The sequence below is a fragment of the Xenopus tropicalis genome, chromosome 4 (genome assembly GCF_000004195.4).
Source record: "Xenopus tropicalis strain Nigerian chromosome 4, UCB_Xtro_10.0, whole genome shotgun sequence".
Lineage (NCBI taxonomy): Eukaryota > Metazoa > Chordata > Amphibia > Anura > Pipidae > Xenopus > Xenopus tropicalis.
This window is the reverse complement of record NC_030680.2, coordinates 131,894,275-131,911,174: the sequence shown is the minus strand read 5'-3', so window position 1 is coordinate 131,911,174 and position 16,900 is coordinate 131,894,275. Positions and strand designations below refer to the sequence as shown.

At 42.1% G+C, this 16,900-nt stretch overlaps 1 protein-coding gene across 4 annotated transcripts in view; it reads right to left on the bottom strand.

Moving 5' to 3' along the window:
• The window catches only part of ift122 (intraflagellar transport 122), a 53,523-nt gene that overhangs the window by 6,037 nt on the left and 30,586 nt on the right, over positions 1–16,900 (bottom strand). For 3 of the 4 annotated variants that reach the window (XM_012960529.3, XM_012960530.3, NM_001113021.1), the window contains 2 exon segments: positions 14,852–15,017; positions 9,058–9,169 (listed from right to left, as the gene is read on the bottom strand). In XM_012960529.3, the coding sequence (XP_012815983.1) occupies positions 9,058–9,169; positions 14,852–15,017 (278 nt within the window). 4 annotated transcript variants of the gene reach the window in all.

Sequence of the window (16,900 nt, the reverse complement as noted above, 5' to 3'; positions counted from 1 at the left end):
TGGATAATAAGCCCCACATGGAGCAAAACGAGCAGCTCATTCCCTTTGTTATGACTACATTAGATGCTCAGCGTGTCATTGTGCCAAATTGTCCCATAAAATTAAGACGAGTTTTATGAAACACCATAGGAAACAGACAATTTAAGATAATTTAAATGTAAAAATGTTATCTGCTGGATGGCTGATGCTTAGGCAAGTCTCGTGCCATTTATTGTTGTCCATAGAGAACAGCGCACATCTGAGCAATGAGGCTGCAGGTCGGGATGCACCAAATCCAAAAACTAAAGATCTGGTCAAACATTAAACTGAATCTTAGTTTATACATGTACTCAGTGTTCATGTGTAGCACCTATTGATGCACCCCACCCTGGGAACCTTGGCATTACCTCCATGTCCAGGGTGGTGGTATCTCCAGAGTTCCCCAGCATCCTTAAACACCCTTGCAAGTAGCAAACTGTTCATCAGAAGAGGCAGGATGGGCGCACTGGTACTTAGAGCAACATATACAGATGAAATACCTCTAATAACACGGATATAACTTTGTGCTTATGTAGCGCACCAACACTGGCAGTTGTAAAGAAGGCTCTGGCCAAAGTCCTAACGTGCAAAAAGTGCAGAGATTGAGCTGAAAATTGAGAGGAAAACTGGATTTGGTGCATCCAGGTCATATAGTTACATGGCAGTATCTAGTGAGCATTCACAGGCACTGCTGCGGTTTCCCACACACCTGAATGTAAAGCAGTCGGAGGTTGTCCCTTATCTATCTTTGCACCCCTGGACAGTGCCAGCAGAGCACAGCAGCCGCTGGAGCCCCTCTCTGATCCCATGTGGCAAATTATATTCACATCTTGCCTATTTCTCTATCAGACTAAGGCACTGATATACAAATATCCCTTTAAACCTTGACCTGAGCCCATTAAAGTCACACCTAATACCCTAACAACTTGCTGGCTAAACACCAAGTAAGCGGCTGAAGTGCAAGCTTATCTGTCTCCTAGCAACGCTCCGATCCCAGTGCTGCTGAGTGAGATCACAAGGGATGAGCGAGGAGGCACTGAGATGAACAGCACCCTCCCCTATTATGTGCACAATAAATATACATATATTATATACTTTTCCCCAGAATAAAAAGGCCTAAATGCTATACAGATAAAAACTGTGGCCCCTTATTGCATCCAGCATTGTGCACAGAGCACTGCATAAGACCCCTGGCCCTCCCATTTTACTAAATAACAAATCCTACATGGATATTTAACTCTTGGGGGGAATTCACAAAAGTGGAGAGAGCCCTTTTTTGGAGTAAAAGTGGTGGAAAAACTGGTGAAAAACACTTTCTCCAGATTCACAAAAAGAAATTCGCCTAAATTCCACCTTTTAAGTTTTTTGGTGAAACAAAGACAATTTACAGACACTTTGGTGAATTTGTCATCAAAAGAGATTTATACGTTTTAACAACATTTTCCCCAACATTTTTCCCACCATTTTCAAAATGGAGTAAAGCTCAGTGTGACTCTGTCAGACCAATTCTAAGCTCTGCTGTTTTGTTTTGTTTCACCACACCTCTGGTAGGAGTCACATTGGGGGATCATTAACTTACTGTACAGCTGGATTGCTGCTGACCAGTAATGAGTAGGGGCTAGAGAAGAAGGTACAGTATTTAGATCCTTAAATCATGTTACAGAAGTGGAATTGCACAGAAATATAGAAAGCCCGGCTTGTCCTGAAAAACATGATGTACAGGTCCTTTTCAAAAAATTAGCATATTGTGATAAAGTTCATTATTTTCTGTAATGTACTGATAAACATTAGACTTTCATATATTTTAGATTCATTACACACAACTGAAGTAGTTCAAGCCTTTTCTTGTTTTAATATTGATGATTGTGGCATACAGCTCATGAAAACCCAAAATTCCTATCTCAAAAAATTAGCATATTTCATCCGCCCAATAAAAAAAAAGTGTTTTTAATACAAAAAAAGTCAACCTTCAAATAATTATGTTCAGTTATGCACTCAATACTTGGTCGGGAATCCTTTTGCAGAAATGACTGCTTCAATGTGGCGTGGCATGGAGGCAATCAGCCTGTGGCACTGCTCAGGTGTTATGGAGGCCCAGGATGCTTCAATAGCGGCCTTAAGCTCATCCAGAGTGTTGGCTCTTGTGTCTCTCAACTTTCTCTTCACAATATCCCACAGATTCTCTATGGGGTTCAGGTCAGGAGAGTTGGCAGGCCAATTGAGCACAGTAATACCATGGTCAGTAAACCATTTACCAGTGGTTTTGGCACTGTGAGCAGGTGCCAGGTCGTGCTGAAAAATGAAATCTTCATCTCCATAAAGCTTTTCAGCAGATGGAAGCATGAAGTGCTCCAAAATCTCCTGATAGCTAGCTGCATTGACCCTGCCCTTGATAAAACACAGTGGACCAACACCAGCAGCTGACATGGCACCCCAGACCATCACTGACTGTGGGTACTTGACACTGGACTTCAGGCATTTTGGCATTTCCCTCTCCCCAGTCTTCCTCCAGACTCTGGCACCTTGATTTCCGAATGACATACTTTGGACCACTGAGCAACAGTCCAGTGCTGCTTCTCTGTAGCCCAGGTCAGGCACTTCTGCCGCTGTTTCTGGTTCAAAAGTGGCTTGACCTGGGGAATGCGGCACCTGTAGCCCATTTCCTGCACACGCCTGTACACGGTGGCTCTGGATGTTTCTACTCCAGACTCAGTCCACTGCTTCCGCAGGTCCCCCAAGGTCAGGAATCGGTCCTTCTCCACAATCTTCCTCAGGGCCCAGTCACCTCTTCTCGTTGTGCAGCATTTTCTGCCACACTTTTTCCTTCCCACAGACTTCCCACTGAGGTGCCTTGATACAGCACTCTGGGAACAGCCTATTCGTTCAGAAATTTCTTTCTGTGTCTTACCCTCTTGCTTGAGGGTGTCAATGATGGCCTTCTGGACAGCAGTCAGGTCGGCAGTCTTACCCATGATTGCGGTTTTGAGTAATGAACCAGGCTGGGAGTTTTTAAAAGCCTCAGGAATCTTTTGCAGGTTTTTAGAGTTAATTTGTTGATTCAGATGATTAGGTTAATAGCTCGTTTAGAGAACCTTTTCATGATATGCTAATTTTTTGAGATAGGAATTTTGGGTTTTCATGAGCTGTATGCCACAATCATCAATATTAAAACAAGAAAAGGCTTGAACTACTTCAGTTGTGTGTAATGAATCTAAAATATATGAAAGTCTAATGTTTATCAGTACATTACAGAAAATAATGAACTTTATCACAATATGCTAATTTTTTGAAAAGGACCTGTATAGTTTCCCTGGGCAAACTAAAATTACCCCACAGGAAATGCCCCTAAAGTGAAATGACAAAATGAAATGCAAAATCCTGCTGGTAAAATCCTTATTCCGAGGCTCATGTAGATGTGGGGCCGGGTTTGATGGCACTGACAGATTTACTAAGAGCTAAAGGCAAATTAATAAAAAAATGACCACTTTATTATTCCTTTTGTATAAAGACGCAAAGGCAATTCGCTGCTCAGAGTTCATTAGTAATCAGTTTAGATACATGACTCATGGCTGCTTGGGAATCAGTGCAGTCTGCAACGTACTCAATACTGGAGCCGTAGTCTAGACAAAACAGCTCAATGGTTAGCGTACCCCCTGCTGAACTATATACTGGCTGAAGAGTTCCTGATAATGCATAGAAGTAGGGTGAATCTCCTGTACCATATACCAGCAGGGGATAACAGATAGCGCTCACAGGATATCACCTGTATTACATACCAGCTGGGCACTATTATACGGCTCAGATAATATTTCCATTACTCTCCTATCAGCTCCCCATAGACTCCATTATAAGCAAATAATTCTAATTTTTAAAAATAATTTCCTTTATCTCTGTATCAATAAAACAGTGAGTTTGTACTTGATCCCAACTAAGATATCATTAATCCATATTGGAGGCAAAATAATCCTATTGGGTTTCATTAATGTTTAAATTATTTTTAGTTGACTTAAGATATGGAGATCCAAATTACAGAAAGATCCCTTATCTGGAAAACTCCAGGTCCCGAGCATTCTGGATAACAGGTCCCATACCTGTATCATAAATCGTGAGCTGCCCTTGAAAGTGCAAAAAAGAGGATTTGTGGGGAAATGTAGCCATTGAAAAAGCCATAACGACAACCGCAGCGGCCCATTTCTGGGCCAAGCGGTCACCGGGACATAGGGAGGTTAAGTGACTTCTGTCCAGGGGTCACAAGGGCGTAACCTGTGGTGAGGCATATTTCTAGCTATGGGGGGATTAGAACTACTGGCTGGCTGGCTTAAGGCGGGTGCCTTGACCACTAGACTAAGCTTGCTCCTCCCGCTCATAGGCTGTTTTTTTCGTCCTCTTGTCAGCGTCATATTGGCGGTTGGCCTATCCTAACCGACTGAATGAAACATTCAGGGTTAAAGCCTGCCCCTTGCACCAACACCTATATAACTAGGGGGATGAATCCTCCATTTATCAACATTCTCTGAGAAAGCTGATAAAGTGAGCCTCAATGTCTTTAACTTTAAGGTTACAAAAGATGCTTAATAATGTAGTTAGCTTAAGGGTCATATTGAGATCTCTGGGTGAAAGTGCTGCTCAGTTTTCCATGTGCCATCATGCAAAAAGAATAAAGCATTATTTTATCCATACCTTAAGTCTACTAAAATATCAATAAAACATTAATTAAACCCCATAGGATTGTTTTGCATCCAATAAGGATTATTTATATCTTAGTTGGGATCAGTTACAAGGTACTGTTTTATTATTACAGAGAAAAAGGAAATCAGTTTTAAAATTCTATATTATTTTATTAAAATGGAGTCTATGGGAGACGGGCTTTCCGTAATTCGGAGCTTTCTGGATAATGGGTTTCCAGATAAGGGATCCCATACCTGTATAGTATAACTGGTGGAGGGAAGACATGGCCATGCTAAGTAATCCAAGGTGGCACACTACAGATATATATGAAAAGACCTCCTTTTTAAAGGTCGTGTGTCAACCCCCCAAAAAATTTTTTTGCCTAATAAAAGAAAACATAATTCCAAGCAACTTTCCAATGTGAATTTAGTAAAAATTATTAGGCAAAAAATATTAAACAAAAGTCATGATAGAGATTTGTGAATTAGGTGGAAAATCCGACAAATCTATCTCCACTTTTATTTTGTCTCAATATCACCCCTTTTGTGAATTCCCCCCCTTCCGTTTTTATGTTAAAGAGCTGAAGTTCGGTGTAACTGGTTCATGCTACGAAAAAAAATTGTATAAACATTCAGTCCCCTTACAATATTATGTAGGGCTGCTTTTGCGCAGGATTAAAGGAGAACTAAAGTTTAAGAATTTGGGTTCATTTCCTTAGCAACCGGGTAAGTGTCTGGAGCTCAGAGAGAATGAATGATAAATAGAAGAGGGACTGAAAATAAAGAGAAGTAATAAAGATATTCATGTAGATTGTAAGCGCTCTGTATGTTTATACTTATGTATTTATTGTAATATTCTTCTCCCTGGGGGGATTTTTCCATATTGTAGGTTTGCACAGTGCTGTGTATCCGAGTAGTGCTTTATAAATTCATGTTTTGCTGCAATAGTTGGCATTTAAAATAGCAATTTTCTTTCCTGCATATAAAAATGTCATATTAAAGGGGTGGTTCACCTTTAGGTTAACTTTAGTTACGTTATAAAATTTCCTATTCCTAGCAACTTTGCAATTGGTCTTCATCGTTTTTTTTTTTTTTTTTTTTTTTTTTTTATAGTTTATGGATTATTGCTTCCTCTTCGGCCTCTTTCCAGCTTTCAAATGGGGGTCACTGACCCCGGCAGCCAAAAACTATTGCTCTGTGAGACTACAATTTTATTGTTATTTTTTATTGCTATTGCATCCATTACCAATTCATATTGCAGTCTCTCATTCAAACAACTGCCTGGTTGCTAATAAGACCCTAGCCACCAAATAGCTGTTGAACAAAAAGTTAACTTATAAATCACAAGAAATAAAAAATGAAGACCCCTGGCCTTCAAGAGATCTCTAAAAACGCATTTATTTAGAGAAGCTTACCCTAATCTTGTTTAAAATAACCTCAGTGTGCTGCTAAAAGCAATACCCTGTGCCCCACCTCTTACACCTCTGGTCATGCCCATTCCCACACCTTGTGTCTGAAACCTTTCTACTTGTAGATTGTAAGCTCTTTTGGGCAGGGCTCTCTTCACCTCTTGTATCGGTTATTGGTTGCTTTATATGTTACTCTGTTTGTCCAATGTATGTAACCCACTTATTGTACAGAGCTGCGGAATATGTTGGCAATTTATAAATGTTAATAATAATAAAAGACCAACTGCAATTTGTCTCAGAATATCAATGTCTACATCCCACTAAAAGTTAATTTAGGTTAACAAGGTTAACTACCCCTTTAAAGTGGATTTAAAGCTAAAAACCGCATAGGTGTAAACTTACTCAGAGGGGTCCAATTTACATTCATTTTCTGAGATATTAGCAGTTTATACTGCATGGCAGGCTTTCAGCATAGCAGCTCTTTTACAAGGCCCCGAGTGTCAGCGACCCTCACTGTCTATGCACTCCCTGGATTTGGTTAACCCTAGGGTCACTGGCTCCCAATTGAGCCAAAAGCCTGGATTTAGCAGTCTGAAATGCAAATATATCAGTAACACATGAAAATGAATGTAAATTGCAGCAGTGCTCAGAGAACCACCCTGAGTAGGTTTCCATCAATTCATCAAACTGCTGTCTAGGATTTGTACCAACACAAGAATTGGTAATGGGTCTGAATACTTCTGCTAGGCACCGAATATAAAGAGGTTGAAAGCTACAGATAATAAATTGCCATCTGATGCGCAGTCCCTTAGGGACACCGTACACCCACACAGTGGTATTCGGCAGAGGGGCACAAATGGGGCTGTTTGCCTTTGCAGTGCTGTAAATGAGTCGTGCTGTTTTTATGAGAAGATTTACTTTGTAAGGAATTAAAACAAACACTGATGGGTTGAGGTATTAGACAAAGGGAAAAACAGAAGAGGAGCCAGAGTCTTGGGGGGGTAATGTATCAAATGGCAACAGGTCTAGTAAACTCACACCGCCCAATCAGATGTTTACTTTCTATCAGACCAGTAAAAGCAACCTGCTGATTGGCTGATATGGGTCATTAGAACTGAAGCAAACTTTGAACATTATTACATTACCTTTTTTATTGTCATAGGAGCAAAGGGGAAATGGGAAAGAATGCAGTTAAATGGCCTAGAACCAAAGTGTAAAAATCATTCAGTTTGTGAATATGGAGTTTTATACACTTTGAAGTCAGCCGGTTTATCCAGAATCTGGAGTTTGTCAAGTCTCCAATTTACACTGTTTTGTTTTTTTAAAAAACGCATTTAAACACACTATATCAGTATTTACATGTTTAGGATACATTATTAAACACATAAAAAGAGACCTTAATGCTACTTTTGTGAATTCTCCGTGTGTGATAGTTAAAATGGCATACAGTCTGTAGAGTTAGGGTTCTATGTTCAATTGCGTATATATAACATGTGGCACTCCCTTAAAGGAACCAGCATTAGACAGAATCTGGGAGTTGTAGTTCTACAGCAGCCTGGGGCAGTCCCAGTGAGATGTGCACATATAAAATGCAAGCCTGTGTTCATAACCCTAACCCCCTGCCCCCCACTCTCGAGTGTTTGCCCAGTGAATGTGCCCTGGATGGGAAGGCAAGGTTTGAGCACTATTCTCACAGCCAGCCAGCAGTAACCCTCTTGTGTACAGATTAGCAGGAGATTAGCTCGTTACTCTGTAATTACTGCTGTGACAGTGCAATATTGCTTTCTGCTTGCAGCAGCCCTAAGTTCTCCTTGACACGATGAGTCTGATCCTCTTGCGGGCAGGAGAAACGGGAAGCGCGGGCAGGCTGATAGGAGTAAGTGTGACAGCTCTGCATATGGCACTTCATTAATACTCTGCTGACTGATGTGAATAAGCATGGAGCCCAAAGCAAAGTGTATTCAGCTCACCGTCTTCCCCTACAGAATCAATATGGACCATAAGCCCCACTTGCAATCCGATTCCCTTGTTATTGCCATGGGAAATTACCATTGTCAAAACACATTGTAACACTCAGTGTAAGCTCCTCGCCGCTGTACCTAATCTCTCCCATAGGAAGCATCACTTAAAGGCACATTCATCTTAACATGATATTCTTTTTGTGCAGCTGGTTCCAACAATCCAATGGCAATGTGAAAGTCAAAACAAAGGCCAAGTAAGAGGACAAATTAGGAAAGGAAATTAAAGCACAAAGTTAAAGTAACTAAAGGTGGCCATACATTGGTAATATTCGCTCGTTGGTGGGTGATACTGTGCTAACGACAAGTCAGAGTGGGACCCGCATCAATCAGCTGATGTGGTCATTGATCTGACTGAAGAATCAAGCTTGCCCGATTGACATCTGTCCAATTTTTGGCCTATCAGAGGGCCCCATACATGAGCATATAAACTGCCGAATCAGTCTGGAGGACCCAAATCAGCAGCTCATATCTGCATACACGGATGCCCACCTTAAGATTACTATCACTCACAATAGGGTTTGGGTTCTAGATTTTTACAGCCCCCAGCCATACAAATAGCCTTAGGCTAAAGGTACATGCCATTAAGAAGTAAACAGCAGTCAAAATAACCCTGAACACCTGTTACCATTCTACTGGAAAGTGCCCTGTCTGACCCGAATCTGCAGCTCATATCTGCATACACGGATGCCCACCTTAAGATTACTATCATTCACAACAGGGTTTGGGTTCTAGATTTTTACAGCCCCCAGCCATACAAATAGCCTTAAGCTAAAGGTACATGCCATTAAGATGCAAACAGCGGTCAAAATAACCCTAACCACCTGTTACCATTCTACTGGAAAGTGCCCTGTCTGACCCCACACACAGCAGTGCTCCGTGCAAAAATGCTCCCTTGCAGCATGCCCACCAATGCAGTTCCTTTGCCCACCCTGATCCACTTACCGTAGGAGGATGCGGAGAACACAAAGCGCTGCCTGCAGTTGATGCACACATTGCCCAGGTTGTTGAGGAAGGGATTGTTAGTTGAACATCTGTAGCACATGGGAATCAGCTCCTTCAAGAAGAAAATTGGGGCAGATAAAGTTATGGGTATATGAGCTAGAGAAATATTTATATTCTATAGCAGCCAATAGCAAGAAAACATGTAAAGCAGGGTTTTCATGGTTTGGGTCTGCCATGCACTTCCCCCAAAATCACAAACCTGCCCATCTGACCAATCAGGCATTAGCATCCCGTAATGGTGTAGAAACACTCAGCAGTACACTGATAACACATACCTAGCTGTGCTCCGTTCAATAGCATGCTGTTCTAGTGGGACAACATAAAAAGGGAACCATGTACTAATTGTCTGGTCAGATTGGGTTTTATGCATAGTGCTTCATGCACCAAAGGAAATACAATTTCAAATTGGCACATGATGCCAGTAACCCTGTGACTAGCACCATGTACAGACAACAGACACAGACAGTAGGGGCACTATAACCAAGAGACATTTATCCTGCCTAAATATTTTTGGAGAAAACCCAAATAATCAAAGGAAACCCATGCAGACACAGGAGGATGGTAGAGACTCCATGCAGATAGTGTCTTTATCAGCACTGAAGCCACAACCCCAGCAGTTCATGGCGGCAAGGCAAACCCGTGTCACTGTACTACCTATTATCTGCCTATTTATATTTACTAAAATGAATAGAAGCTGCCATAATGATTACTCTGACAATTTAAAATAAAATGGAGCTATCATAAAAGTATTAAATATAAGCTTCATCTTGTGTAAATAATTAAATCAGTTGATTATTCTGTTTCATTTCTCATATGATCAAGTTACTCTTCACTCTTTCTATCTCAGCAATCCGTCTCTCTACATACAGCTTTGGGTTTGAGCCATTTATTTTGATGGACAGTTAGCTCTAATAGGACATTGGGCTGTGTTCCCCTTGCCTACACCATGCTCTGATTAATGGACTCTGCAGCTACAAACGCTGCTGCCAAACACAGGCTGGGTATAACCTAGGGCCACACAGGGCATAACAGACTAGGCAAGACTGATATAAATTTCCAGCATGCTCAGTAGAGGTAGTTCAGTTGTGCATAAGGAAGCCACTCATGGGACGCCGGCCCAAGGCAATATTATGTAGAGAATATGTTGCCAAGACAGATCTTATGCACACACACATCACAAGCTGCTGCTACACTGGTGCCTGCAGGAGCTCCCAAAGCGACTACTTACCATGGACATTTCAGCAATTGGAACAATATCCAACATGAAAATTAGAATGTAACTTCTTCTGCCAGCATTTTTCTGCTTTTATGGCCTAAGTAAGCTTTGAGTAGGCCTCTAGGGCCGCACAGTGTAATGGAACCAGATGTGCACTCCTGTGCAGAATCTATCTTTTCTTTCCTCACAGGTTTTGTGCTTTCAGCGGGAGCCAGTAACTAGGCTGCATTTACAGTAAATTATGGATATGCTTGCAGTTTACATAAATCTGGGCGGGAATGGTGCTGGCGAACAAGTCCCCTGTTAGCATTTCAGGTTTGCCTGTAACTGCTGCCTGCATTTCAGCTAGTGGTTTTCACATAGCGGAGAGGGGATATTTTGACCACCAGCATTTTGTGAGGGAAAGCAGTGTGGCATCGCCCTAAGGGTTGGCCCACATTGGAATCTTTCAAAAAGTGCTGGGATTTAGCCATAACCTATGCATAAGATAGGTCATCTATCTTAAATGCATAATCTTTAAAAAAAAGTTTCTCTGTAATAAGACAGTATCTTGTACTTGATCCCAACTAAGATCTTAATCCTTATTGGAGGCAAAACAATCCTATTGGGTTGATTTTAAGTCTGAATCATTTTTAGCAGACTTAATGTATGGAGACCCAAATTACTGACTCATTATTTAGCATTCCAGATAATACATCCCATACCTGTATGTGTATAAAACTTTTAGCTTTTCATAAAACTGTTAATTAGGCAATGACTCATTGCAGGGGCATTTTGGGTCCTAGTGTCGCCCCCTCATACCTCTACCCTTAGGTTTTCTGTGTCATAGGGGGCTGAAGGGGGTTGCTTCCCTGGTGCAGAGAGTGCAATAGATTTAAAATCAGAATTTTGTCACCTGAAGTTACTGGGAGTGGCTTTTTGCTGCCCCTAGTACTGCAGGCGTGCTGCCTCCTTGGGTCAGTTTCTCAAGTTGGCTTATGATAGCAGCGCCCCTGCCCCACTGGGCCCCCAGCTAACACATGGCCTGCTTCCTCCATAGTTACTGTCCTGCAATCCTCCCAGTAATATGCAACAATAAATTCAGCCTCCCAAAATATTTGTATTAATAAATCTACCTCCTAATAACATATAACACTAAGGGGCACATTTACAAAAGCACGTTCATGCGAATGCTCCGAGCATATTTTCGCCGATTTTTTTGGGCGTCCGCACGACTTTTTCGTACACTGCACGACTTTTTTCGTACGCTGCACGACTTTTTCGGAAAGGTTTTACCGCTGTTTACAATTGTTCGGTACGAAAATTTCGTGACTTTCGGATCGCCAATACGATATTATCGTGACTAATACGATTTTTTCGTAAGCATTTTCGTGATATTTGCGATCTTCCGAAATTTTTGTTTCCAATGCGATTTTTTCCCATTTGTGATTCAGATTCGTGGATTAGTAAATGTGCCCCTAAGGGTGAGGGCACACTGAGCGTATGATCTGCTATTTTTTGCCAATGTTTTGTACGCACTCCTATATGCTCTTTAGAGACATGCACAGCATGGTCTGAGTGCAGCTACACAGAGTGGGTATCAGGCCGAAAATGCATTCGTTCACATTTTTCTGGTCGATCTCTGCTGTGTAGCGGCACTCAGGCTGGTGTTGTGTCTGTCAGTGCAGCTACAACAGAAGGGTATAGGAGCGGATCCGCTTCTCTCTACCTATGCAGGAGGAGAGATGGGGATTGTAACTAGTGTGCCCTCACCATTAATCCAGCCTCCCAGTTATATTTAAATGTAAGCCTAACCTCACAATTATGCACTACACTACATTCAGCCTCCCAATTCATACATAGCTCTAAACCAGGGGTTGGCAAACCCGGCCCGTGGGTCTTTTTATTCCGGCCGCCAAGGATTGGTGTGTCTCGCTTTTCCTAACAGAGACCACAGTCCGCAATCTTCTGTCTTTCAGAAAATCCTGACTCCGCAAGTCTCATCACGTGAGACTTGGCGTCAAGACTACATGTAAGCGCAGCAACGCAAAACCTAGAGGACTGACAAATGGAGATGGCGCTGGCCCGGCCCGTCTGTCAAATATTAAAAGTCAATGTGGCCCCTGAGCCTAAAAGTTTGCCCACCCCTGCTCTAAACTGTGGTGCCCTGAATTTAGAGGTATGTACCCTGGGCATGCAATGTTCTCCCAAACAAAAAGTGCCATTCAGAAAGACCCACAGCATGCCTCGGCTGAGTACCCTGGTTGACCCTGTTGAGTACTTTTGAGCGCACAGGTCTTAAAACTACATTTTGCCCAACACGCCAAAAATGCATATAGAGCTGATCAGCAAACTGTAAATCTAGCCTAGAAATCTAAATACCAGTACAGACAGAGAAACCTGACAAAATCCGAATATGAAGGAAGCTAATCTTTCCTGCAATTTACTGCTGAGGGATTTCTGAAAGGCTTATTGTGACTGGTGCTGACAGATCCCTTCAGCTCTAATCGTGTGTGGCAGCTGCAATTGGGGGCCTTTTGTGCGTTTGAATACCAGGCTGCAACTTAATAAAAGCTTGATTGCCCACTCACTGCAGAAATAAAGACCCATGTATAGAGCTTCTTGCATTCAATGCTGAGGGTCAGGACCTGCTGCTGGGTAACTGGGTCTTGGAATGACAGGTATAAGTTAAATGACCCCAGTCAGTTCAAATTGCATGTTTTTGGCTCACACAGACATCTTCTGGGAACAAAATAAAATCTGAGAGGCTGATTGTTAATGTTTTCTGTCAACATGGTCATGCTATTAATTGCCTGATTATGTGAAAAGTGGGACTCTAATAAAGGGCTGTCCAACTGGAGCCTGCGGGCTGGACATGGTCCTCCAACAGATTTTTGTAATAAAATCATTATCAGTGTGTACTACTTCTGTATAGTTAAAAAGCACAGCGCTGCATATATATATATAGCAGCACTATAAAATATACTGAGAGATGAATGTGTCTCATGGACTCAGTGAACCCATGATGGCACAACTAAGCACTTTGTACACCTTTTAGAATGTAAGCTCTTTTAGAATGTAAGCTCCTTATCCAAATGTAACTGTAAACCTTTTTTTTTTTATGAATTGTCTATATGTACATGTTAACTGTTTTGTCTTTTGTACCCTTCTATTTTGTAAATAATAATTATAATAATAAAGAGACATACTCAGCCTTAAACAATGAAATCAATTAGATCTGCTTGTACCCAGTCTTTGGAGGCCCCAGAGGCAGAGTTACATTCGAAGCAGGTTTCAGTTTACACAAGGGAATTAAAAGATTATGTAGCAGCATGGACAAATGTTTGCCTAACACTACTGTACTACTATTTGGCTGTCCATACATGGTGAGATCCAATTTATATGAAATGTTGCCAAACAAGTGGATCTCTGCCTGCTTTATGAGTTGGGCCAAACTGAGATGATCTAACTGTTGGCCAAGGAGCAGAAAATTCAATAATACAGCAGTCCTCAACCAAAAGGATTTTAAAAGCTACCTGATCAACGTCTGATCAATTATCAGCCAGATATCAGTTAGGAAGACTAAGGGTACATTCACTAACCCACGAACGGGCCGAAAAATTTTTGCGACTTTTTCGTAGCCATTCCGAATGTTTCGCAAAATGTCGCGACTTTTTCGTAGCGTTACAACTTGCGCGAATTGTTGCAACTTTTTCGCAGCTTTCGCGTCGTGTACGAAAGTTTCGGATTCATTCAAGCTTCAGTATGGTGACTTTTTTTGGGCCAGGTTGGAGCTGCAGAGTGCCATTGAGCCCTATGGGAGACTTTCCTTGGGCCAGGTTGGAGCTGCAGAGTGCCATTGAGTCCTATGGGAGGCATGAATACGAAAAAATCGCGACTTTTCGCGCAAGTCGTAATGGTTACGAAAAAGTCGCGACAATTTCCGAAAAATCGTAACGGCGATGAAAAAAATCGCAAAATGTTCGCTTTCCAATCGGAATTTTTCCAATTCGGATTCGTGGGTTAGTAAATGTGCCCCTATGGCTGATGAGAGAGAGTTAGTTGCCCGCGATCTCTGCTACTGCAGGCTTCTAGGTCCTCTGAAATGCCTTTCCACCAGCAACAATCGGAGTCGCCAGTAGAAAGGCCTACACATCACTTGGGCTTTCCAAAATAGCGCAAAATTTCCTCCTGCAGGCAACTTTGCGTGAGTTTGCAAACATTTCCACTGGCAACTCCTATTGTTGGCGGTGGAAAGGCATTTCGGAGCAGTTAGTCACCCCCTCGCACTGTGGCTCATCAGCCTAAAGAAGAAGTTTTTATCAGTCTGTGTATTTGTTCCCACCATCACCTAGATCCCAAGGAAACAGTACATATATACCCAGATTCATATAGAACACCAAACCCTAGGCTTTAAGTGTTACTGCAAATAATGGACCATATATGTTTTCCATCTTTCACCTCAAGAACATCTCAAGCTGAAAGGCCCCAGACTGGGAATCCAGTTCCCTAGAAAATGGTACACAGGAGTAGACTTGCCTCACTGTCATGGAATGGTTTAGATCGGATCGTGATGCTTCCCAGCTCAATGGACTCCAGAAACCTGCTGGGAATCCGCAGACCTTGCAGCCTTTCATACACCTGTCTGGCCAGTTTGTACGCTCCCAGGGCTTTGCTCTGTTTCGCCAGAGTGAACAGTGTGTTGCTGGTGCCATCTAATAAGGAAAATAGCAGCGCTGCTTGTGCCCTGTGTACATTCACCTAAAAAATACTCACTGCCTTCAGTGCCAATTTTAACATGTTAATTCTACTTTTTAAAAGTCATTGGCAGTGGAGATAGGCTGTGATTTTTATATGATTGGATAATAACAGCCAATTCCCTGCTCCATCTGATCCAGATTTGCCTTCAGTGTGATGCTCATTAACATTAAATGTTCCAGCCTGTTAAATGCCAGAGAGGTCACTCATTTACAAGTTGTGTTTTCTCCTTCCACAAACTGTGCCCTTTAATCCTACCCAGTAACTGCTCCGCTGGGAGGCTGCAACTACACAGATGAAAGGAAATGCTGGAGAATATGATCTTGGGGGCAATGAGGAGCCAGAGTGTTTTGTACTTCCCCTGTCAGCTACCCTATAAATGTCGACATAAGTGGAACAATGTGAGAATGCAAAAGACCTAACGTGTGACACTCTAGCTTGGATTGCTCATAAATAGGAAGAAAAAAAAAAGATCATTTTCAGCTTAGCAGACAAAAGCCAGCCAAGTCCCTTATTCTACCTTTATTAAAGGGAAAATATACCCAAAAATAAGTCAGGATTAATTTAAATGATTAAAAAACTAATTGTGAGCACTGATCACCTCTTTTTTTTTTTTTACACATTAACATTTATACACAGTAAGCTCAGATGAGTTAAAGGGGTCATTTCATTTGGACTTGTTATGAAATGTTTGCCCTTTCCCCTTCTTAGAATTTAAACTGCTAGTGTTAGTGTTACTGACCATGGCAACTAGAAAGCAGATGCATTGTGAAGACAGATGTAAGATTATTACTGTTTCCACTCAGGCTCCCTTTAATTCATCTATCAGACTGTTTCTCAGTTTTCTGCCTAATTTCAGAGCACACCAAAATAAAAGACCAATACCAGCTGCCATTTGTATTAGAATGCAACAGTCTACTGTACAGCATACTGGAAGACCATACAGCGGAATGCTCCATGACCACTAGGGGGTTTACTGGGAATTAGGGACATCCTTAATTTACATGGTTTATCTCCACAGGTTGGAAGACATGCCCTCCTTGCACCACTCCATGACCCCTGCTCTCTAGCTCCAGCCCTGCAAGCAATGATCCAATATGTACTGCCCTATATGCAACCTTTAAGTGTAATTTATTTCTCTATGACCCCAATGGCTTCTCTATTAAACCCCATCTACTTCTTTTTCTGCACTCCTTTCTCCGCCATCCTATCACTGCTCATTTCAACCTTTCATTTGCCTGGTAGCGAGAGAGAATATCTCTGAGCAAGGACTGCCCTCAGCCAATCAGATATTGTGTTCACAGGTACCCTGGGCTGGTGCTGTTTTCTTTTAACAGGAGCACCAGCCCGGGGTAAAAGATTAAAGTCACTGGGGGGTGCCTAACATTTTGGCATCCCCCAGTGACTTAGCCTTTCCTTCTCCTTTAAGCACCTCAATAAAACTACATCGACAAATACAGCTTCCGCCTCTGCTTGGCTACTTGAAGTGAAGGGGAGTGGGGACTAGCCCTAAGGTGCCTGCTTTTGCTGAGGGCACACCAAGCACTGGCTCCGCTGCTCTCCACCTGCAAAAAAACTGCGGATCTGCTTCCATATGCACCTCAGTAAAACTGCACTGACATGTACAGCTTCCACCTCTGCTTGGCTACACAAAGCAGAGCCAAGGGGGGGGGGGATCAGTCCAAACACGAAATGAGGCATTTTTGGGCTGATCCCCACTCGGCTCCGCTTTGTGTAGCCAAGCAGAGGTGGAAGCTGTACATGTGAATGCAGTTTTACTAAGTTGCGTAAGATAGCGGATCCACTTCTGAATCTTAAAAAAACAGCAGG